The sequence below is a fragment of the Scyliorhinus torazame genome, chromosome 1, assembly GCF_047496885.1.
Source record: "Scyliorhinus torazame isolate Kashiwa2021f chromosome 1, sScyTor2.1, whole genome shotgun sequence".
NCBI lineage: Eukaryota > Metazoa > Chordata > Chondrichthyes > Carcharhiniformes > Scyliorhinidae > Scyliorhinus > Scyliorhinus torazame.
The window spans coordinates 146951075-146975893 of NC_092707.1; the positions used below are offsets into that span (position 1 = coordinate 146951075).

The following is a 24819-nucleotide window of genomic DNA, read 5'->3' on the forward strand; positions in this document are numbered from 1 at the left end:
GTCTCACTACGTACCGGTCAGTGTGTGAGGCTGACTGTCTCACTATGTACCGGTCAGTGTGTGAGTCTGACTGTCTCACTACGTACTGGTCAGTGTGTGAGTCTGACTGTTTCACTACGTACCAGTCAGTGTGTGAGTCTGACTGTCTCACTGTGTACCGGTCAGTGTGTGAGCCTGGCTGTCTCACTACGTACCGGTCAGTGTGTGAGTCTGGCTGTCTCACTAGGTACCGGTCAGTGTGTGAGTCTGACTGTCTCACTAGGTACCGGTCAGTGTGTGAGTCTGACTGTCTCACTACGTGCTGGTCAGTGTGTGAGTCTGACTGTCTCACTATGTACCGGTCAGTGTGTGAGTCTGACTGTCTCACTATGTACTGGTCAGTGTGTGAGTCTGACTGTCTCACTACGTACCGGTCAGTGTGTGAGTCTGACTGTCTCACTACGTACCGGTCAGTGTGTGAGTCTGACTGTCTCACTACGTACCGGTCAGTGTGTGAGGCTGACTGTCTCATTGTGTACCGGTCAGTGTGTGAGTCTGACTGTCTCACTACGTACCGGTCAGTGTGTGAGTCTGACTGTCTCACTACGTGCCGGTCAGTGTGTGAGTCTGACTGTCTCACTACGTACCGGTCAGTATGTGAGTCTGACTGTCTCACTGTGTACCGGTCAGTGTGTGAGTCTGACTATCTCACTACGTGCCGGTCAGTGTGTGAGTCTGACTGTCTCACTGTGTACCGGTCAGTGTGTGAGTCTGACTGTCTCACTACGTGCCGGTCAGTGTGTGAGTCTGACTGTCTCACTGTGTACCGGTCAGTGTGTGAGTCTGACTGTCTCACTACGTACCGGTCAGTGTGTGAGTCTGACTGTCTCACTACGTACCGGTCAGTGTGTGAGTCTGACTGTCTCACTACGTACCGGTCAGTGTGTGAGGCTGACTGTCTCATTGTGTACCGGTCAGTGTGTGAGTCTGACTGTCTCACTACGTACCGGTCAGTGTGTGAGTCTGGCTGTCTCACTATGTCTCACTGTGCAGGGGTCAGTCTCACTGTGCAGGGGTCTGTCTCACTGTGTCACTGTGCAGGGGTCTGTCTCACTGTGTCACTGTGCAGGGGTCTGTCTCACTGTGTCACTGTGCAGGGGTCTGTCTCACTGTGCAGGGGTCTGTCTCACTGAGTCACTGTGCAGGGGTCTGTCTCATTGTGCAGGGATCTGTCTCACTGTGCAGGGATCTGTCTCACTGTGTCACTGTGCAGGGGTCTGTCTCACTGTGTCACTGTGCAGGGGTCTGTCTCACTATGCAGCGGTCTGTCTCACTGTGTCACTGTGCAGGAGTCTGTCTCACTGTGTCACTGTGCAGGGGTCTGTCTCACTGTGCAGGGGTCTGTCTCACTGTGTCACTGTGCAGGGGTCTGTCTCACTGTGCAGGAGTCTGTGTCACTGTGCAGGGGTCTGTCTCGCTGAGTCACTGTGCAGGGGTCTGTCTCACTGTGTCACTGTGCAGGGATCTGTCTCACTGTGCAGGGGTCTGTCTCACTGTGTCACTGTGCAGGGGTCTGTCTCACTGTGTCACTGTGCAGGAGTCTGTCTCACTGTGTCACTGTGCACGGGTCTGTCTCACAGTGTCACTGTGCAGGGGTCTGTCTCACTGTGTCACTGTGCAGGGGTCTGTCTCACTGTGTCACTGTGCAGGGGTCTGTCTCACTGTGCAGGGGTCTGTCTCACTGTGTCACTGTGCACGGGTCTGTCTCACTGTGTCACTGTGCAGGGGTCTGTCTCACTGAGTCACTGTGCACGGGTCTGTCTCACTGTGTCACTGTGCAGGGGTCTGTCTCACTGTGTAACTGTGCAGGGGTCTGTCTCACTGTGTCACTGTGCAGGGGTCTGTCTCACTGTGCAGGGGACTGTCTCACTGTGTCACTGTGCAGGGGTCTGTCTCACTGTGTCACTGTGCAGGGGTCTGTCTCACTGTGCAGGGGTCTGTCTCACTGTGTCACTGTGCAGGGGTCTGTCTCACTGTGTCACTGTGCAGGGGTCTGTCTCACTGTGTAACTGTGCAGGGGTCTGTCTCACTGTGTCACTGTGCAGGGGTCTGTCTCACTGTGCAGGGGACTGTCTCACTGTGTCACTGTGCAGGGGTCTGTCTCACTGTGTCACTGTGCAGGGGTCTGTCTCACTGTCTCACTGTGCAGGGGTCTGTCTCACTGTGCAGCGTCTGTCTCACTGTGTCACAGTGCAGGGGTCTGTCTCACTGTGCAGGGTCTGTCTCACTGTGTCACTGTGCAGGGGTCTGTCTCACTGTGTCACTGTGCAGGGGTCTGTCTCACTGTGCAGGGGTCTGTCTCACTGTGTCACTGTGCAGGGGTCTGTGTCACTGTGCAGGGTCTGTCTCACTGTGTCACTGTGCAGGGGTCTGTGTCACTGTGCAGGGTCTGTCTCACTGTGTCACTGTGCAGGGGTCTGTGTCACTGTGCAGGGGTCTGTCTCACTGTGTCACTGTGCAGGGGTCTGTCTCACTGTGCAGGGGTCTGTCTCACTGTCTCACTGTACAGGGGTCTGTCTCACTGTGCAGGGGTCTGTCTCACTGTCTCACTGTGCAGGGGTCTGTCTCACTGTGCAGGGGTCTGTCTAACTGTTGTCATAATATATATCAGTACATTATGGTGCAATCACATACACACACTGATGGACATGCAGTAGGGCCAACCAGCATACATAACACTGCAGCCAATCACCAGTGAGAGCACAAGCACTATAAAGACAGGGAGCAGTCTTACAACACCAGGTTAAAGTCCAACAGGTTGCTTTCGATGTCACTAGCTTTCGGAGCGCTGCTCCTTCCTCAGGTGAATGAAGAGGTCTGTTCCAGAAACACATATATAGACAAATTCAAAGATGCCAAACAATGCTTGGAATGTGAGCATTAGCAGGTGATTAAATCTTTACAGATCCAGAGATGGGGTAACCCCAGGTTAAAGAGGTGTGAATTGTATCAAGCCAGGACAGTTGGTAGGATTTCGCAGGCCAGGTGGTGGGGGATGAATGTAATGCGACATGAATCCCAGGTCCCGGTTGAGGCCGCACTCATGTGTGCGGAACTTGGCTATAAGTTTCTGCTCGGCGATTCTGCGTTGTCGCGGGTCCTGAAGGCCGCCTTGGAGAACGCTTACCCGGAGATCAGAGGCTGAATGCCCTTGACTGCTGAAGTGTTCCCCGACTGGAAGGGAACATTCCTGCCTGGTGATTGTCGCGCAATGTCCGTTCATTCGTTGTCGCAGCGTCTGCATGGTCTCGCCTGTGTACCACGCTTCGGGACATCCTTTCCTGCAGCGTATGAGGTAGACAACGTTGGCCGAGTCGCACGAGTATGTACCGCGTACCTGGTGGGTGGTGTTCCCACGTGTAATAGTGGTATCCATGTCGATGATCTGGCACGTCTTGCAGAGATTGCCATGGCAGGGTTGTGTGGTGTCGTGGTCACTATTCTGAAGACTGGGTAGTTAACCTGGTGTTGTAAGACTTCTTACTGTGCTCACCCCAGTCCAACGCCGGCATCTCCACATCATTAAGACAGGGGACAGGAGCCTTCCCGCTCATTCTAGCAGCATCCAGCTCAGAGCACAGAGCTCACTGCCTGCATCACAGACATTCACCATGTGCTGAGTGCCTCACCATAGCTAGTGATAGGAAAGGCTCCACAGTTAAGCTGGTATTGCTTATACCCACGTTTACAGTATGTTAGCATATTCAACAGTTAATAAAATAGCGTTACACCACTTCCAGCATTGTTGGCTTGTTTGTAAACCAGAACACCCAACACAACAACTGTGTCACTGTGCAGGGGTCTGTCTCACTGTGTCATTGTGCAGGTGCCTGTCTCACTGTGCAGGGGTCTGTCTCACTGTGCAGGGGTCTGTCTCAATGTGCAGGGGTCTGTCTCACTGTGTCACTGTGCAGGGGTCTGTCTCACTGTGCAGGAGTCTGTCTCACTGTGTCACTGTGCAGGGGTCTGTCTCACTGTGCAGGGGTCTGTCTCACTGTGTCACTGTGCAGGAGTCTGTCTCACTGTCTAACTGTGCATGGGTCTGTCTCACTGTGCAGGGGTCTGTCTCACTGTGCAGGGGTCTGTCTCACTGTGTCACTGTGCAGGGGTCTGTCTCACTGTGCAGGGGTCTGTCTCACTGTGTGACTGTGCAGGAGTCTGTCTCACTGTCTCACTGTGCATGGGTCTGTCTCACTGTGCAGGGGTCTGTCTCACTGTGCAGGGGTCTGTTTCACTGTGTCACTGTGCAGGGGTCTGTCTCACTCTGCAGGGGTCTGTGTCACTGTGCCGGGGTCTGTGTCACTGTGCAGGGGTCTGTCTCACTGTGCAGGGGTCTGTCCCACTGTGTCACTGTGCAGGTGTCTGTCTCACTGTGCAGGGGCCTGTCTCACTGTGTCACTGTGCAGGGGTCTGTCTCACTGTGCAGGGGTTTGTCTCACTGTGTCACTGTGCAGGGGTCTGTCTCACTGTGTCACTGTGCAGGGGCCTGTCTCACTGTGCAGGATTCAGTCTCACTGTGCAGGGGTCTGTCTCACTGTGTCACTGTGCAGGGGTCTGTCTCACTGTGCAGGGGTCTGTCTCACTGTGTCACTGTGCAGGTGTCTGTCTCACTGTGTCGCTGTGCAGGGGTCTGTCTCACTGTGCCGGGGTCTGTCTCACTGTGCAGGGGTTTGTCTCACTATGCAGGGGTCTGTCTCACTGTGTCACTGTGCAGGTGTCTGTCTCACTGTGTCACTGTGCAGGGGTCTGTCTCACTGTGCCGTGGTCTGTCTCACTGTGCAGGGGTCTGTCTCACTGTGTCACTGTGCAGGGGTCTGTCTCACTGTGCAGGGGTCTGTCTCACTGTGTCACTGTGCAGGGGTCTGTGTCACTGTGCAGGGTCTGTCTCACTGTGTCACTGTGCAGGGGTCTGTGTCACTGTGCAGGGTCTGTCTCACTGTGTCACTGTGCAGGGGTCTGTGTCACTGTGCAGGGGTCTGTCTCACTGTGTCACTGTGCAGGGGTCTGTCTCGCTGTCTCACTGTGCAGGGGTCTGTCTCACTGTGCAGGGGTCTGTCTCACTGTCTCACTGTACAGGGGTCTGTCTCACTGTGCAGGGGTCTGTCTCACTGTCTCACTGTGCAGGGGTCTGTCTCACTGTGCAGGGGTCTGTCTAACTGTCTCACTGTGCAGGGGTCTGTCTCACTGTGCAGGGGTCTGTCTCAATGTGCAGGGGTCTGTCTCACTGTGTCACTGTGCAGGGGTCTGTCTCACTGTGTCACTGTGCAGGGGTCTGTCTCACTGTGCATGGGTCTGTCTCACTGTGCAGGGGTCTGTCTCACTGTGCAGGGGTCTGTCTCACTGTGTCACTGTGCAGGGGTCTGTCTCACTGTGCAGGGGTCTGTCTCACTGTGTGACTGTGCAGGAGTCTGTCTCACTGTGCATGGGTCTGTCTCACTGTGCAGGGGTCTCTCTCACTGTGCAGGGGTCTGTTTCACTGTGTCACTGTGCAGGGGTCTGTCTCATTGTGCAGGGGTCTGTCTCACTGTGTCACTGTGCAGGGGTCTGTCTCACTGTGTCACTGTGCATGGGTCTGTCTCACTCTGCAGGGGTCTGTGTCACTGTGCCGGGGTCTGTGTCACTGTGCAGGGGTCTGTCTCACTGTGCAGGGGTCTGTCCCACTGTGTCACTGTGCAGGGGTCTGTCTCACTGTGCAGGGGTCTGTCTCACTGTGTCACTGTGCAGGGGTCTGTCTCACTGTGCAGGGGTTTGTCTCACTGTGTCACTGTGCAGGGGTCTGTCTCACTGTGTCACTGTGCAGGGGCCTGTCTCACTGTGCAGGATTCAGTCTCACTGTGCAGGTGTCTGTCTCACTGTGTCACTGTGCAGGGGTCTGTCTCACTGTCTCACTGTGCAGGGGTCTGTCTCACTGTGTCACTGTGCAGGTGTCTGTCTCACTGTGTCGCTGTGCAGGGGTCTGTCTCACTGTGCCGGGGTCTGTCTCACTGTGCAGGGGTTTGTCTCACTATGCAGGGGTCTGTCTCACTGTGTCACTGTGCAGGTGTCTGTCTCACTGTGTCACTGTGCAGGGGTCTGTCTCACTGTGCCGGGGTCTGTCTCACTGTGCAGGGGTTTGTCTCACTGTGCAGGCGACTGTCTCACTGTGCCGGGGTATGTCTCACTGTGTCACTGTGCAGAGGTCTGTCTCACTGTGTCACTGTGCAGGGGTCTGTCTCACCGTGCAGGGGTCTGTCTCACTGTGCAGGGGTCTGTCTCACTGTGCAGGGGTCTGTCTCACTGTGCCGGGGTATGTCTCACTGTGTCACCGTGCAGGGGTCTGTCTCACCGTGCAGGGGTCTGTCTCACTGTGCAGGGGTCTGTCTCACTGTGCAGGGGTCTGTCTCACTGTGTCACTGTGCAGGGGTCTGTCTCACTGTGCAGGGGTCTGTCTCACTGTGTCACTGTGCAGGGGTCTGTCTCACCGTGCAGGGGTCTGTCTCACTGTGCAGGGGACAGTCTCACTGTACAGGTGTCTGTCTCACTGTGTCACTGTGCAGGGGTCTGTCTCACTGTGCAGGGGTCTGTCTCACTGTGTCACTGAGCAGGGGTCTGTCTCACTGTGCAGGGGTCAGTCTCACTGTGCAGGGGTCTGTCTCACTGTGTCACTGTGCAGGGGTCTGTCTCACTGTGCAGGGGTCTGTCTCACTGTGTCACTGTGCAGGGGTCTGTCTCACTGTGTCACTGTGCAGGGGTCTGTGTCACTGTGCAGGGTCTGTCTCACTGTGTCACTGTGCAGGGGTCTGTGTCACTGTGCAGGGTCTGTCTCACTGTGTCACTGTGCAGGGGTCTGTCTCACTGTGCAGGGTCTGTCTCACTGTGTCACTGTGCAGGGGTCTGTGTCACTGTGCAGGGGTCTGTCTCACTGTGTCACTGTGCAGGGTCTGTCTCACTGTGCAGGGGTCTGTCTAACTGTTGTCATAATATACATCAGTACATTATGGTGCAATCACATACACACACTGATGGACATGCAGTAGGGCCAACCAGCATACATAACACTGCAGCCAATCACCAGTGAGAGCACAAGCACTATAAAGACAGGGAGCAGTCTTACAACACCAGGTTAAAGTCCAACAGGTTTGTTTCGATGTCACTAGCTTTCGGAGCGCTGCTCCTTCCTCAGGTGAATGAAGAGGTCTGTTCCAGAAACACACATATAGACAAATTCAAAGATGCCAAACAATGCTTGGAATACGAGCATTAGCAGGTGATTAAATCTTTACAGATCCAGAGATGGGGTAACCCCAGGTTAAAGAGGTGTGAATTGTATCAAGCCAGGACAGTTGGTAGGATTTCGCAGGCCAGATGGTGGGGGATGAATGTAATGTGACATGAATCCCAGGTCCCGGTTGAGGCCGCACTCATGTGTGCGGAACTTGGCTATAAGTTTCTGCTCGGCGATTCTGCGTTGTCGCGCGTCCTGAAGGCCGCCTTGGAGAACGCTTACCCGGAGATCAGAGGCTGAATGCCCTTGACTGCTGAAGTGTTCCCCGACTGGAAGGGAACATTCCTGCCTGGTGATTGTCGCGCGATGTCCGTTCATTCGTTGTCGCAGCGTCTGCATGGTCTCACCTGTGGACCATGCTTCGGGACATCCTTTCCTGCAGCGTATGAGGTAGACAACGTTGGCCGAGTCGCACGAGTATGTACCGCGTACCTGGTGGGTGGTGTTCTCACGTGTAATAGTGGTATCCATGTCGATGATCTGGCACGTCTTGCAGAGATTGCCATGGCAGGGTTGTGTGGTGTCGTGGTCACTGTTCTGAAGACTGGGTAGTTAACCTGGTGTTGTAAGACTTCTTACTGTGCTCACCCCAGTCCAACGCCGGCATCTCCACATCATTAAGACAGGGGACAGGAGCCTTCCCGCTCATTCTAGCAGCATCCAGGTCAGAGCACAGAGCTCACTGCCTGCATCACAGACATTCACCATGTGCTGAGTGCCTCACCATAGCTAGTGATAGGAAAGGCTCCACAGTTAAGCTGGTATTGCTTATACCCACGTTTACAGTATGTTAGCATATTCAACACTTAATAAAATAGCGTTACACCACTTCCAGCATTGTTGGCTTGTTTGTAAACCAGAACACCCAACACAACAACTGTGTCACTGTGCAGGGGTCTGTCTCACTGTGTCATTGTGCAGGTGCCTGTCTCACTGTGCAGGGGTCTATGTCACTGTGTCACTGCGCAGGAGTCTGTCTCACTGTGCAGGGGTCTGTCTCACTGTGCAGGGGTCTGTCTCACTGTGCAGGGGTCTGTCTCATTGTGCAGCGGTCTGTCTCACTGTGTCACTGTGCAGGGGTCTGTCTCACTGTGCAGGGGTCTGTCTCACTGTGCATGGGTCTGTCTCACTGTGCAGGGGTCTGTCTCACTGTGCAGGGGTCTGTCTCACTGTGTCACTGTGCAGGGGTCTGTCTCACTGTGCAGTGGTCTGTCTCACTGTGTCACTGTGCAGGAGTCTGTCTCACTGTCTCACTGTGCATGGGTCTGTCTCACTGTGCAGGGGTCTGTCTCACTGTGCCACTGTGCAGGGGTCTGTCTCACTGTCTCACTATGCAGGGGTCTGTCTCACTGTGTCACTGTGCAGGGGTCTGTCTCACTGTGTCACTGTGCAGGGGTCTGTCTCACTATGCAGGGGTCTGTCTCACTGTGTCACTGTGCAGGGGTCTGTCTCACTGTGTCACTGTGCAGGGGTCTGTCTCACTGTGTCCCTGTGCAGGGATCTGTCTCACTGTGTCACTGTGCAGGGGTCTGTCTCACAGTGTCACTGTGCAGGGGTCTGTCTCACTGTGTCACTGTGCAGGGGTCTGTCTCACTGTGCCACTGTGCAGGGGTCTGTCTCACTGTCTCACTATGCAGGGGTCTGTCTCACTGTGTCACTGTGCAGGGGTCTGTCTCACTGTGTCACTGTGCAGGGGTCTGTCTCACTGTGTCACTGTGCAGGGGCCTGTCTCACTGTGTCACTGTGCAGGGGTCTGTGTCACTGTGTCCCTGTGCAGGGGTCTGTCTCACTGTGTCACTGTGCAGGGGTCTGTCTCACTGTGTCCCTGTGCAGGGGTCTGTCTCACTGTGTCACTGTGCAGGGGTCTGTCTCACTGTGTCACTGTGCAGGGGTCTGTCTCACTGTCTCACTGTGCAGGGGTTTGTCTCACTGTGCAGGGGTCTGTCTCACTGTCTCACTGTGCAGGGGTTTGTCTCACTGTGCAGGGGTCTGTCTCACTGTGCAGGGGTCTGTCTCACTGTGCAGGGGTTTGTCTCACTGTCCAGGGGTTGAGTGTTTCATACTTTATTTGTTACAATACAAGTTAACCAGGTATCAGACTGTGTGAGTATATTTAAAGGCTCAACTGGTGATTTTTATTTCCCAGCTTCCTTCTTCCAAGATTGCATCTCGGAGAATGACCTCGATGAAGTCAATATTGAAATATTACGAAATAAACTCTACAAGGTAAAGGTAATATATCTGGTCCGGCTGCTGTCTATAATTTACTCCCATGTGTGTGTTATAAGAACATGGTGAATAGGAGCAGGAGTATGCTGTACGGACACTCAAACCTGTTTCCTATTCACAAGGTTATTGCTGTTCTTTTACACCACCTCCCCCACCCACTTCCCATATCCTCTGATTCCCTTAATGCCTAAACATCTATCAATTCTGTTTACCGAGTGCGTGCTCACAGCTCTCTGGGATAGATAATTCCAAAGATTAACAACCCTCTGAGTAAAGAAATTTAGAGCATAGAGTTTTTACAGCATGGGAAGAGGCCCATTGGCCCATCATGTCCATGCTAGCCATAAATCACCGGCTCTAATCTTATTTCTCAGCCTTTGATCCGTAGCCGTTTCTGCTACGGCATTTCAGGTGCTCTTCTAAATACTTCTTCAATGTTGTGAGGGTCTCTGCCTCTACCACCCTTTCAGGCCGTGAGTTCCAGATTCCCACCATCCTCTGGGAGAAAAAAGATTTTCCTCACAACCCCTCTGAACCACCTGCCCCTTACTTTACATCTATTCCCCTGGTATTGACCCCTCACCTCCTCATCTCAGGAGACTTCTCCTCATCTCAGTGCCAAACAGCCAACCTCTTATACTGAAGACTAACTGTTATTTTATAGATAAATCTCGTCAACCCCTCGAAGAGATTCCAGCATGTAACTCGCTCCTGGATATCTGTAACTGTATATAAACAACCCAAACCCATCAATTAGATACCACCCTATAAATCACTCATGAGTGTTCTCACGACACTCAGGGCTAGGGGGCGGTCAAGTCCAGCCTCCCTTAACCCCGAGTCGCACAACAATTGAATGAATAAATAATTCTTCACAAAATACCCTATGTCTTTGGCCCTTGGCTGTCCAATAGTTACAGTCACCACGGCAGCACGGTGGCGCAGTGATTAGCATTGCTGCCTCACGGCGCCGATGTCTCAGGTTCGATCCTGGCTCTGGGTCACTGTCCATGTGGAGTTTGCACATTCTCCCCGTGTTTGCGTGGGTTTCGCCCCCAAAACCCAAAGATGTGCAGGGTGGGTGGATTGGCCACGCTAAATTGCCCGGTAATTGGAAAAAATGAATTGGGTACTCTAAATTGATAATTAAATAAATAAAGTAATTACAGTCACCTGGGGCGGGATTCTCCCCTACCCAGCAGAGCGGGGGGTCCCGGCATGATGGAGTGGCGGGAACCACTCCGACGTCGGGCCGCCCCAAAGATGCGGAAGTGTCCACACCTTTAGGGGCCAAGCCCTCACCTTGAGGGGCTAGGCCCGCACCAAAGTGGTTTCCGCTCCACCGGCTGGCGTGGAAGGCCTTTGGCGCCAGGCAGACAGGGCTGACGCCATCCCCACGCATGCGCAGGGGAGGGGGTCTCTTCCGCCACCGCCATGGTGAAGACCATGGCGAAGGCGGAAGAAAAAGAGTGCCCCCACGGTACAGGCCTGCCCACGGATCGGTGGGCCCCGATCACGGGCCAGGCCACCGTGGGGGCACCCCCCGGGGCCAGATCACCCCGCGCGCCCCCCCAGGACCCCGGAGTCCGCCCGCGCCGCCTGCTCCTGCCGGTAAAGTAGGTGGTTTAATCCACGCCGGCGGGAGATGGTTGACAGTGGCAGGACTTCGGCCCATCGCAGGCCTCGTCGCCCCACCCTCCACACAGACACATAAACCCAAGACAAACAAACACAGAGGGGAAGAGAGGGGTGAAAGTAATAAGTAAACATAAAAGATAAGAGTCTTTGTTTCAGATGGTTGTTTCTCGGACACTGTTCTTCAAACCCATCTCTCGGGTGCCACAAAGTCTGTGTTTTTCTATCCGAAGCTAGCAGACTGTTCTCTTTTGTAACTTTTGAATTCCTCATTTGCCCTGCAAGGCTTAAAGGTATATGTCCATTAAGCATCCATTGTTCAAAATTATGTTTTTCCACATTTTTTATAAATTTGAAGTACCCAATTCTTTTTCTTCCAATTAAGGGGCAACTTAGCATGGCTTATTCACCTATACTGCACATCTTCGGGTTGTGAGGGTGAAACCCACGCAGACACGGGGAGAATGTTCAAACTCCACACGGACAGTGACTGGGACCGAACCCGGATCCTCATCCATGGATCAAAATGATAACAGCAAAAAATAACAAAAGGGGAAAAAGGTTATCAACACGAGGAGCCTTTGCAGCATCTATTATTGTATCTATAAGCCCCCCCTCCCCGAAATTCCAGTTAGATTAACTTTATTTCTTTAATCAATCTGAGCAGAACCATTCATTCTATTTAAAAAAAAAAAATTTGGAGTCCCCAATTATTTTTTTCCAATTGTGGGGCAATTTAACATGGCCAATCCACCCACCCTGTGATTCACGATCAATAACTACTAAAGCAAGGTTGTAGCCCAACTGAAGGCTTTAATAGACTAGAACTGTTCCCCAGCAGCTCAGGTACAGAATGAGGGCTGCTGGGATGGCACTGAATCTTATACCCGCCTATCAGGGCGGAGCTACATACTATACAGCCAATGGTACACCCCCAGGTTTAACCAATGGAACCTCAGCCTCTCGGGTACTGCAATACCTGATAATACCACACCCTGCACATCTTTTTGGGTTGTGGACATGAGTCCCATGCAGACACAGGGAGAATGTGCAAACTCCACAATGACAGTGACCCTGTTGATTCCCTTTTTCCTCTTTTTTTATTTTTTGCTGTTATCATTTTCATCCATGGATGAGGACCTGGGTTCGATCCAGGGCCAGGATCGAACCTGGGTCCTCGGTGCCGTGAGGCATCAGTGCGAGCAGAACCATTCATAACTGATTTCTTACGGGGGGCACGGTGGTGCAGTGGTTAGCACTGCTGCTTAGGGCGCTGCGGACCTGTGTTCGGTCCCGGCCCTGGGTCACTGTCTGTGCGGAGTTTTCACATTCTCCCCATGTCTGCCTGGGTCTCACCCTCACAACCCGAAGATGTGTAGGATAGGTGAATAAGCCATGCTAAATTGCCCCTTAATTGGAAAAGAATGATTGGGTACTCTAAATTTATTTTCAAAAGACAACAAAAAATGATTTCTTGCTCACGAGCTTCAAGGTTGTCACCTTCCTGTTTCAGGCTTACCTCGAATCATTTTACAGCTTCTGTAAAGAACAGGGTGGGCAGACGGAAGAGGTGATGTGTCCCATCCTGCAGGTAAGCACTTTAACCACTTGCCCCACTGTGACAATCCAGAGAACCATTAAAGTAGGCATTGAACAATAAACCATCAGTCGAGGCTCAGGTTTGGACCCAGTCACAGGGAGTTCAGAGACCCACAGTAGGATCTGTGCAGCCATCTATAGGAGTTTCAACCATTATCACTCAATTCCAAGGGTCTCAGAGCAAAGTGCTACCTGATTCTGGGACCTGTGTATGAGGACTGAGCAAGCAAGACAAAAACCAAAATAACAGACTGGAAGTGACCTACTTTTGAACGGCTGAGAATTGAAATAGGGAAAAGAAACTGAAAAAAGTTACAGAGAAAATGTGAGTGCAGCTGTGGGGAATAGTTAAATCAGTGGCCAGTAGAGTTCAGCAGGCATATATTCCACTTAAACACAAGCCTGCACTGAAACACCATGGATGAATGAAAAGATGAGGAACACTGAAAAATAGCAATAATTAAGTAGACGCCCAACAAAGGAGAGGATGACAGATAGGAACATAAATAGATTAGAAGAGTAGTTAAAAAACAGGAATTAGGTAAATCAGAAGGAATTACGAAATTAAATTATCAAAGAATGTGAAAAATAAAGTAAAGTATCCAACAGACACATAAAATTGTGACAGATTTAGATAAGGTAGACAAAGAAAATCTGTTCAGGGATAGTCCAAGGAGTATGGGGCAAAGATTTAAGGTTTTGGGCAAGAGACACTGAATAATAATCTACAAGTAGTCTTACATTTACACTGCAATGAAGTTACTGTGAAAAGCCCATAGTCGCCACTTTCCGGCACCTGTTCGGGTACACAGAGGGAGCATTCAGAATGTCCAAATTACTAAACAGCACTTCTTTCGGGACTTGTGGGAGGAAACCGGAGCACCCGGAGGAAATCCCACGCAGGCACTGGGAGAACGTGCAAACTCCGCACAGACAGTGACCCAAGCCGGGAATCGAACCTGGGACCCTGGCGCTGTGAAGCAACAGTGCTAAGCACAGGGGGATATGTGGAAGAATTTTCTTTACACAGCGAGTAATAATGATCTGGAAGTTGCTGCCTACAAAGGTGGCGGAACCCGAGATGATGAATGGTTTTTGAAAGGAAATTGGAAAAGCACAGGAGGCAAATAATCTTGCAGGACTACAGGAATGTGGTAGATGAGTGGAACTGACTGGATTGCTTTACAGAGAACCAGGGGACTTGGTGGGCCAAATGGCCTCATTCAGTGCCATTATGGCTATGACTCCAGTGCTCTAAATAACAAAATACAGGGCTACTAAGAGATGTACAAGCTAAACTCACAGGCACTGAGTACCTGACAGAAAGAATTAATGTCTGTCTCAGTATTAATGGTAGACTAACAAAGTGGATATGACCATAGAAAAAGAGATCAAAAAAGATATAAAGACATTTTAGATTTAGGGATGATAAGTGAAAGGCAAAGTAAACTTAGAGAGGATAAGTCCCCTGGTTCGGCAAGATTGTAACTTGTATCCATACATGTTAAAATAAGTTATGGAACAGATAACAGAGGCACCATTCCATACATATAACAATTCACCAGAAAAGAGAATACTACCAAGGACTATCAGGCATCTAATATTATACCGAGATTTAAAAGGGAGATAGAAAAAGTCCAGGCAACGATACAGCAGCAAAATATTGCAGATGCTAGAAATATGAAATAAAAGGAGAAAAATGTAGCAGGTCAGATCGCATCTGTAGAAAGAAACAGAGTTAATGTTTATGCTTAACGACGGAGTATTTCGAGCATTTTCTGTTTTTATTCCAGGGTACAACAGACCAGTTGGGGCCATTTTAGTTCAGTTTGCTAGATGGCTTGTATGTGGTTCAGAATAACCTCAACAGCATGGGGTCAATTTCCATTCCAGCAGAAATAGACTTGCGATCTGACTCCTCGCCCTATCCCTGACAGTGGAAGGCAATGGCAACCCACCACTGACAAAACAAACTGCCAAGACAATGGCTCAGGGTGAAGCACCAGCAGACAATGAGATCTAAGGACCTGCTTACAGGCAGAGCACACATGACGGAGCAAGACGTAGGCCAGTTAGCTTTAAACCAGTGGTAGGAAAGATGAGGAAATCGTGACTCAAAGATGTGATAGAAAAACATCTATAATCTGAAAATACAATGGAGAGTAGTCAACATGGACTTTGAAAGGGAAGATCTTGCGTGGCCAAACTTACTGAATTCTTTGAAGAGTTAAAAGAAAGAGTTTTTAAGAGTAATAGCAGTAGTCATAATCTTTTTGGATTTCCAAACGGCTTTTAATTAGGTACCAGCAGTAGACGCGTGAGTAAGATTAAGGAGGCCACATACCACTTGAAAAAGAAGTGTCTAAACGGGGTAGAGAAACAGAGGGATCGGGGACAGAGTTAATAAGGCTATTAAAATCATAAAATCCTGCAGTTATTGTCTTTTTAAAAAAAATTTAGCGTACCCAATTATTTTTTTCCAATTAAGGGGCAATTTAGCATGGCCAATCCACCTATCCTGTACATCTTTGGGTTGTGGGGACGAAACTCACGCAAACATGGGGAGAATGTGCAAACTCCCAGAGCTGGGATCTGTTGCTAATGTTTGGTTGTCTCTTAATTTGGCTCTGTTTAATTATGTTTGCTCAAGAGTCGCCAGGTATCTTTCGGTACCGCCACAAGGTTCAGAACCGAATACTGATCAATGACTTGATACACCAGCTAGTAAGTTCAAAAGCAATGCTCATTTATTTACACACAGTCAAATCTACTCATGCATAAACTCTACAAACTAAACTACCACTATTACTAAAGCCTATACTTAGCTTCAGGTGCCCACTCAGTCAGAGGAACAATGGCCGTTGCTCGGTTCTGAGGCTGCTGGGTTGAGCTGTTTACAGGGTAGCAACTAGGAGCGTCTATCTCGTAACGTGCGTTGACTTGGGACTTACTTGGTCTGATGCAGCTGCTAGGCTGGTCTCTCTCTTCGCTGAGAGCCAAAGCCAAAGGAGGAAGATTCTCCCTTGGGGAATATCTTTTATACTGAAAAGGGCTTTGCGTGCTTTTGGGGGGGCCTTGAACTTGGCCTCCACTAATTGGGTCTTTCCCAATCAGTTGTATCGATTTTCCTCTAATAGAGGGGTGGTTCCCTGATCGCTGGGCGTGTCCTGGTGACTGTTAGTCTGCTTTGTCTTAGCCTCTTCTGGCGCCGGGGAGTCTGCCTTAACATTATGTATCTAAATGTTTCCCTTTTATCCCCGGAGATGGCTCATTAGTATGTAGATTGCTTGGTAGTTTCTGTCCTGTCTGTGAGTTTAAGGTTCTAATCAACAGACAGACCTTGCACCTACTTGTTTCTTAGCATTGTCCAATTTTCCCTGCATTCTTTGCAAGTGTCCATTTTGTAATCGGGACGTGGCCATCCCAGATGGCTACACTCCCTCCTTGTGATCCTCAATGCAAAGCGTGAAGGATCACATTATTATGTTGTCTTCATCCTCTGACCACCGGGGCACCCATACTTAGGCTCTACACTGTCCTATCCTATGCAACACAATTTTACCTAAACCATTTTAAATACAATCATTATCATAAAAACTCTACGGGGCGCTATGACATTAATATATGTATTACAGAATTTTTTTTAAAACTGGAACCTCTAACTATTCTCAATAAACTATCCTCATTCAAACAATCCAAAAATGCAAACAATCCAAAAATAATCTATACATCTTAAACTGTACAAAAATAGCAGGACACAAATTTCTCCGACCTGGCAGTCAGACACAGAGGTTTCCATCTCTTTATTCCACAGAATACATTAAACAAAATGGATGCTCTTTAATCCGTCCCAATGGGTTCGGGGGTCTGGTGAAATCCGATAATGGGGGACCTAAAACTGTATACCGGGGTGCGAGAGCGATATGCTCTCTTTTGCTGTTCCCTAACTCTAAACGTTTGCACGACACTGCAAAGTATCGCCAGCACTAAGAGTGCTTCGACTACATATGAGAGTGAGTACTAGGTGATAAACTTTTCACATCAGGTCGGGGTATTGCTAGCAGTTGCTAGGCTAGTTATCTCGGGGTTCAATGTATTGCAGGGGTGGGAATCATTTATGGTTTGTGTGGTAGGGGTCAGGGGGTAGCGTCCACGCACAACTGAAGGGATCCCGCTAAGATCCATGTGAACACGAAGGCTGTCTTCATCTTTGTCGGACTTCTTCTTTGTCTTCCTCTGGGGTTTCTGGAGTTCTGTGAACACAAGCATAATTTCTGTTATCATCTTGCTTAAGATCTCGTATGTCTGTCTGTCTGTCCTTTATTGCCAATTTCCCTTTATAATTGGTCACCAGAGGGGGTCCTCAGGCAGGGCGGGGACCAATGCCGTTTCTCCACTTCCTGAGCAACCGGCAAGAACGGGTAAGAATGTGGGCGTCGTGGGGGCTGCCTCTCGAATTAGGCGAGCAACTATGAGTCGTGTCTGTCGACAAACTAGTTCCTCTGAACTATTGTCTGGGGACAAACTTGTACCTTTAACAGGTTTCTGGGGACAAACTTGTTCCATTAACAAGTTTCTGGGGACAAACTAGTTCCTCTAACAGCCATTGGGCGTCAAAGGAGTGGTGACGTGGGGCCGTGAGAACTTTCGAGTTTATGAACAACACTTAATGTTAACACGAACAAACAAACATTCAACAAACATGGTGCAGGTTCCATCAGAAGGGACACCGTATCTCTCCATCGGTTCCTTTTTTTCTCCATCATCTGGACACCTCATTGCTCAATAGCGAATAGGGTCGCAAAGGGATTTATTTGGCGGGAGTCAGACTCTAAGTCATCATCTTCTCCCTGCTGCCAAACTCTTCTCTGTAGTAACCGTGCTAAAGTTGCTTGGGGCGAATTGGGGTCCATCTCATCATTCCGGATGAGCCTGAACGAATTGTCTCGGAGCCAGAATCGTGTGTCGAGGTTGGAGCTACTATGCTTCAATCCGTAATCGTCGGGCAGTGGGTCTGGGTCAGGGGCTTTGATATATGTAATCTCAAATGGGTCGGTAGAATCATGCTCAGGTTCGCTAGGAGTGGGGCCTGGTACAGGGGTATAGTCATAACGTGGTGCGCTGTGGCTATCGTTATTGTGATCGCTATCACTGTCACTGTCGCTGCTGGTTGAGGGAAGGGAGAGGCGGGGTCGTGCCTCTGGGGGTGGAGTTGAAGTCGTGTCTGAGGGCGGGCTGGAGTGGCTGGGGGAGGGTAGGAATACGTCATCTGTGGGCGGGGCGGGGTCATCTGCTGCTGCGAGCAGGATGTGGTGTGTGTGGTTATTCTACAAGCCGTAAGCCTTGAGCTGGTTTATATGAAACCACGCAGACTTACCATTGGGATAGGTTATTTTGTATACTGAGAGGCTGACTTTGTCCGAAATGGAGTACGGTCCGGAAAATTTGGGGGAGAGGAATGAACTGGGGTTGTAAAGGGAAAGCATAACTTGTTGCCCGACTGTAAACTCAGTGGCGTGTACTGTTTTGTCGAAACAAGCCTTGCTCTGTTTCTTCCTGGTTCCAAGTCTCACTGCTGCTGCGAGTTGGGCTGCCTTTACGTTCTGTACTAGTTGTTTAACCGCATTTTCATGCGCGAGGGCTGTAACTGCGGGCCTGACCAAATCCAGTCCTAATAAATCTCAGTGCCTTTCACGGGGTGTCCGGTCATGAACATAGAACATAGAACATTACAGCGCAGTACAGGCCCTTCGGCCCTCGATGTTGCGCCGACCTGTGAAACCACTCTAAAGCCCATCTACACTATTCCCTTATCATCTATATGTCTATCCAATGACCATTTGAATGCCCTTAGTGTTGGCGAGTCCACTACTGTTGCAGGCAAAGCATTCCACGCCCTTACTACTCTCTGAGTAAAGAACCTACCTCTGACATCTGTCCTATATCTATCTCCCCTCAATTTAAAGCTATGTCCCCTCGTGCTAGACACAACCATCCGAGGAAAAAGGCTCTCACTGTCCACCCTATCGAATCCTCTGATCATCTTGTATGCCTCAATTAAGTCATCTCTTAACCTTCTTCTCTCTAACGAAAAAAGCCTTAAGTTCCTCAGCCTTTCCTCATAAGATCTTCCCTCCATACCAGGCAACATTCTGGTAAATCTCCTCTGCACCCTTTCCAATGCTTCCACATCCTTCCTATAATGCGACAACCAGAATAGCACGCAATACTCCAAATGCGGCCGCACCAGAGTTTTGTACAGCTGCAACATGACCTCATGGCTCCGAAACTCAATCCCTCTACCAATAAAAGCTAACACACCGTACGCCTTCTTAACAACCCTCTCAACCTGGGTGGCAACTTTCAGGGATCTATGTACATGGACACCGAGATCTCTCTGCTCATCCACACTGCCAAGAATCTTACCATTAGCCCAGTACTCTGTCTTCCTGTTATTCCTTCCAAAATGAATCACTTCACACTTTTCTGCATTAAACTCCATTTTCCACCTCTCAGCCCAGCGCTGCAGCTTATCTATGTCCCTCTGTAACTTGTAACATCCTTCTGCACTGTCCACAACTCCACCGCCTTCAGTGTCATCTGCAAATTTACTCACCCATCCTTCTACGCCCACCTCCAGGTCATTTATAAAAATGACAAACAGCAGTGGCCCCAAAACAGATCCTTGAGGTACACCACTAGTAACTGGACTCCAGTCTGAACATTTCCCATCAACCATCACCCTTTGTCTTCTTCCAGCTAGCCAATTTCTGATCCAAACTGCTAAATCACCTTGAATCCCATGCCTCCGTATTTTCTGCAGTAGCCTACCGTGGGGAACCTTTTCAAATGCTTTACTGAAATCCATATACACCACATCAACTGCTTTACCCTCATCCACCTGTTTGGTCACCTTCTCAAAGAACTCAATAAGGTTTGTGAGGCACGACCTACCCTTCACAAATCCGTGTTGACTATCTCTAATCAAATTATTCCTTTCCAAATGATTATAGATCCTATCTCTTATAAACCTTTCCAAGATTTTGCCCACAACAGAAGTAAGGCTCACTGGTCTATAGTTACCGGGGTTGTCGCTACTTCCCTCCTTGAACAAGGGGACAACATTTCCTATCCTCCAGTCTTCTGGCACTATTCCTGTAGACAAAGATGACTTAAAGATCAAAGCCAAAGGCTCAGCAATCTCCTCCCTAGCTTCCCAGGGAATCCTAGGATAAATCCCATCCGACCCAGGGGACTTATCTATTTTCACACTTTCTAGAATTGCTAACACCTCCTCCTTATGAACCTCAAGCCTTTCTAGTCTAGTAGCCTGAATCTCAGTATTGTCCTCGACAACATTGTCTTTTTCCTGTGTGAATACTGACGAAAAATATTCCTTTAGCACCTCTCCTATCTCCTCGGACTCCACGCACAACTTCCCACTACTGTCCTTGACTGGCCCTACTCTTACCCTAGTCATTCTTTTATTCCTGACATATCTATAGAAAGATTTAGGGTTATCCTTGATCCTACCTGCCAAAGACTTCTCATGTCCCCTCCTGGCTCTTCTTAGCTCTCTCTTTAGGTCCTTCCTAGCTAACTTGTAACTCTCGAGCGCCCTAACCGAACCTTCATGTCTCATCTTTACATAAGCCTCCTTCTTCCTCTTGACAAGTGTTTCGACTGCTTTAGTAAACCACGGTTCCATTGCTCGACCACTTCCTCCCTGCCTGACATACTTATCAAGGACACGCAGTAGCTGTTCCTGGAACAAGCTCCACATTTCCAATGTGCCCATCCCCTGTAGTTTTCCTCTCTATCCGATGCATCCTAAGTCTTGCCTCATCGCATCATAATTGCCTTTCCCCCAGATATAACTCTTGCCCTGTGGCATATACCTATCCCGTTCCATCACGAAAGTAAACTTAATCGAATTGTGGTCACTATCACCAAAGTGCTCACCTACCTCCAAATCTAACACCTGTCCTGGTTCATTACCCAGTACCAAATCCAATATGGCCTCGCCTCTCGTTGGCCTATCTACATACTGTGTCAGGAAACCCTCCTGCACACATTGGACAAAAACAGACCCATCTAAAGTACTCGAACTATAGCATTTCCAGTCAATATTTTTGAAAGTTAAAGTCCCCCATAACAACTACCCTGTTGCTTTCGCTCCTATCCAGAATCATCTTTGCAATTCTTTCCTCTACATCTCTGGAACTTTTCGGAGGCCTATAGAAAACCCCTAACAGGGTGACCTCTCCTTTCCTGTTTCTAACCTCAGCCCATACTACCTTAGTAGACGAGTCCTCATCAAACGTCCGTTCTGCCACCGTAATACTGTCCTTGACTAACAATGCCACCCCTCCCCCTCTTTTACCACCTTCCCTGAGCTTACTGAAATATCTAAACCACGGCACCTGCAACAACCATTCCTGTCCCTGCGCTATCCATGTCTCCGAAATGGCCACAACATCGAAGTCCCAGGTACCAACCCATGCCACAAGTTCACCCACCTTATTCCAGATGCTCCTGGCATTGAATAAGACTCACTTTAAACCACCTTCCTGCCTGCCGGTACACTCCTGCAACTTTGAAACCTTACTCCATGACCTCACTACTCTCAACCTCCTGTATACTGGAGCTACAATTCAGGTTCCCAAGCCCCTGCTGAACTAGTTTAAACTCTCCCGAAGAGCATTAGCAAATTTCCCCCCCCCAAGATATTGGTACCCCTCTGGTCCAGGTGTAGACCATCCCGTTTGTAGAGGTCCCACCGACCCCAGAATGAGCCCCAATTATCCAGAAATCTGAAACCCTCCCTCCTGCACCATCCCTGTAGCCACGTGTTCAACTCCTCTCTCTCCCTATTCCTCGTCTCGCTACCACGTGGCACGGGTAACAACCCAGAGATAATAACTCTGTTTGTCCTAGATCTAAGTTTCCACCCTAGCTCCCTGAATTCCTGCCTTACATCCCTATCCCTTTTCCTAACTATGTCATTGGTACCTATGTGGACCACGACTTGGGGCTGCTCCCCCTCCCCCTTAAGGAGCCCGAAAACACGATCCAAGACATCACGCACCCTGGCACCTGGGAGGCAACACACTAACCACGAGTCTCTCTCGTTCCCACAGAATCTCCTATCTATCCCCCTAACTATGGAGTCTCCAATGACTAATGCTCTACTCCTCTCCCCCCTTCCCTTCTGAGCAACAGGGACAGACTCTGTGCCAGAGACCTGTACCCCATGGCTTACCCCTGGTAAGTCCCCCCCCCCCCAACAGTATCCAAAGCGGTATACTTGTTACTAAGGTGAACGACCACAGGGGATCCCTGTACTGACTGCTTCCTCCCAGCCCCTCTCACCGTCACCCATCTATCTTTATTCTTCAGAGTAACTACATCCCTGAAGCTTCTATCTATGACCACCTCTGCCTCCCGAATGATCCGAAGTTCCTCCAGCTCCAGTTCCCTAACACGGTCTCTGAGGAGCTGGAGATGGGTGCACTTCCCACAGATGAAATCAGCAGGGACACTGACGGCATCCCTCACCTCAAACATTCTGCAGGAGGAACATTGCACTGCCTTCCCTGCCATCCCCTCTAGATAAAAAAAAGAAAAAGAAAGAAAGAGCTTACCTGTTATTTACTCCCCTTTTCAGCAAGCACGCACTCAGCAACCTCTGCGCCCCGCACGATAACACCTGAGGGAAAATAAAAGAAAAACAACGTACCAGTCACCAGCAAGTCCCTTACCTGCAAGCTGAGACATCACTGTTCAACTTCTTTTGACTTCTACCTGCCCTCGAGCCTTCCTCTTGATCTTAACAGCTGTTTGTTTGTTTTTTGGTTAGAGGAATGGGTAGGGAGGGAAACATTGAAGAAGTGTTTTGGGTTTAAGTGTCACTTGACAACAGCTCCTCCACAAACCACCTTCAAGTTAAGGTGAGCACACAGATGTATGTAAATATCCCCAGCAACAGCCAATCAGCAGCTCTGCTCTACTGCCCTCTGCTGGATGCTTGTCTTCACTTGAACAGCTAGGGTCGCTTGCTGAGATACACCTTCAAGTTAGGGTGAGCACACGGACGTATGCAAATTTCCCCCACAACAGCCAATCAGCAGCTCCACTCTACTGCCCTCTGCTGGATGCTTGTCTTCACTTGAACAGCTAGCGTCTCTTGCTGAGGTACACCTTCAAGTTAGGGTGAGCACACGGACGTATGCAAATCTCCCCCACAACAGCCAATCAGCAGCTCCGCTCTACTGCCCTCTGCTGGATGAGGGTGTGGGGGTGTATCCTGTGGACGTGGATACAGTGTTTCTTAAAAACATCAAAGCAAATGGGAGTACTGAATCCCAGGTGCTACTATTCTGCTGTACCATTTTCCTGAGGGTGGCTTTCAATGTCCTATTCATTCGTTCTACAATACCACTTGACTGGAGGTGGTATGCGATATGGAACTTTTGTCTGATGCCGAAAAACGTGAGGACGTTTTTCATTACACGTTCAGTGAAATGGGAGCCTTGATCGGACTCTATACTGCGTGGGAGGCCCCGTCTTGTAAAGATGTGGTGTGTTTATATTTTAGCCGTTGCCTTGGCCGTATTAGTTCGTGATGGAAATGCTTCCACCCATTTTGTGAAGGTGTCTATGACCACCAACACATACTTGGAACCATTTCTGCACGGGGGTAGGGGTCCTATATAATCTATCTGGAAGGGCAGCACGGTGGCGCAGTGGTAGCACTGCTGTCTCACGGCGCCGAGGTCCCAGGTTCGATCCCGGCCCTGGGTCACTGTCCGTGTGGAGTTTGCACATTCTCCCCGTGTTTGCGTGGGTTTCGCCCAAAGATGTGCAAAGTAGGTGGATTGAACACGCTAAATTGCCCCTTAATTGGAAAAAATGAATTGGGTACTCTAAATTTATTTTTAAAAAGGAAAAAAAAAAAATCTATCTGGAGTTTTGTCCAGGGTCCATTAACGGGGCGGGTATGACTACGTTGAACCTTTTTAGCATATCTGTCCGGATTGTTCTGGGCACAGATTAAGCAATTCTCTACGTAGTGTGTGACATCGATTTTTAAATCAGGCCACCAACAAAGCGGTCTGAGGTGGGCTAGGGTGGGTGCAATTCCTTGGTGTCCATGATTGTCATGGAACTGACAAATGATCTGGTTCCTGCCCTGGCTGGGAACTATATAAATGCCATCCTTTAAAATCACACCGTCATGTGTGGTTATTGAGTTTTTATACTTGTCGTACGGGGCTGGGAAGGTTCCCTGTAAAACTCCCCTTCGTTACTCATCCTCTTTCTGTGCCTTCGCTAGAACCTGAATGTTGGTCTGTGAGACCAGAACTGCGTGTAATGGGGTGCTTTTCGGGGGGTTCCAAAAATAACCATGCCTGGAGCCTGCCTTCGCTAGGGCGTCTGCTTTAACGTTACCGGGGGGGGAAGAACTGTGATGACTGCGAACCTTAATTATTCTGTATTTCCTATCCTTCGCTGTCTCTGAGATATGGCGGAGTAATGGGGCTGAGGGTAAGGGTTTACAAATCCTCTTGTTTCCCAGAGTGGTAGGAATTCTGTCAAACTATTACAGACATACAAGATGTCTGCTGGGGTCGGGAACGAGTCGGGGTGGTCTACAATATATGCAAGCGCTGCCAGCTCTGCTGCCTGCGAGCCTAAGTGTCCTGGCAACTTCAAGGAAATTTCATCTAGGGCGCGTCCTCTACATATATACCGCAACCGGTAATTCTCTTCCCATTTAACACTGTGGAGGAGCCATCCACATAAATCTTCAGGGGTGCGCACGTGTCTGTGGGCTGGGGTCTCTGGGGTGTATTACCTGTTTTCCTGGGGGGGGTTTTGGGAATAAATGGGCCTGTGTTCTGTTTCGTGGTGATGATCTCACATTCATGAGGGGTGCCTGCATACTGCAAATTATTGGCAAGGAATGTATGGGTTCTCTTTACCGTGATGTCCCGTCCCTGCAAAAGAAGGGTCCAACGGGCTGCGTGGATTTGGCTGACTGTGCCATCTTT

At 49.7% G+C, this 24819-nt stretch overlaps 1 protein-coding gene across 2 annotated transcripts in view; it reads left to right on the top strand.

Annotated features, from left to right (window-relative positions):
• Nucleotides 1-24819, top strand: part of LOC140429751 (V-type proton ATPase subunit d 2-like) — a 62276-nt gene that overhangs the window by 20835 nt on the left and 16622 nt on the right. The window contains exons 4-5 of one of the 2 annotated variants that reach the window (XM_072517123.1): nucleotides 9450-9535; nucleotides 12681-12758. In XM_072517123.1, the coding sequence (XP_072373224.1) occupies nucleotides 9450-9535; nucleotides 12681-12758 (164 nt within the window). The remainder of the gene's footprint in view (nucleotides 1-9449; nucleotides 9536-12680; nucleotides 12759-24819) is intronic. The other variant, XM_072517131.1, reaches the window with a different exon arrangement.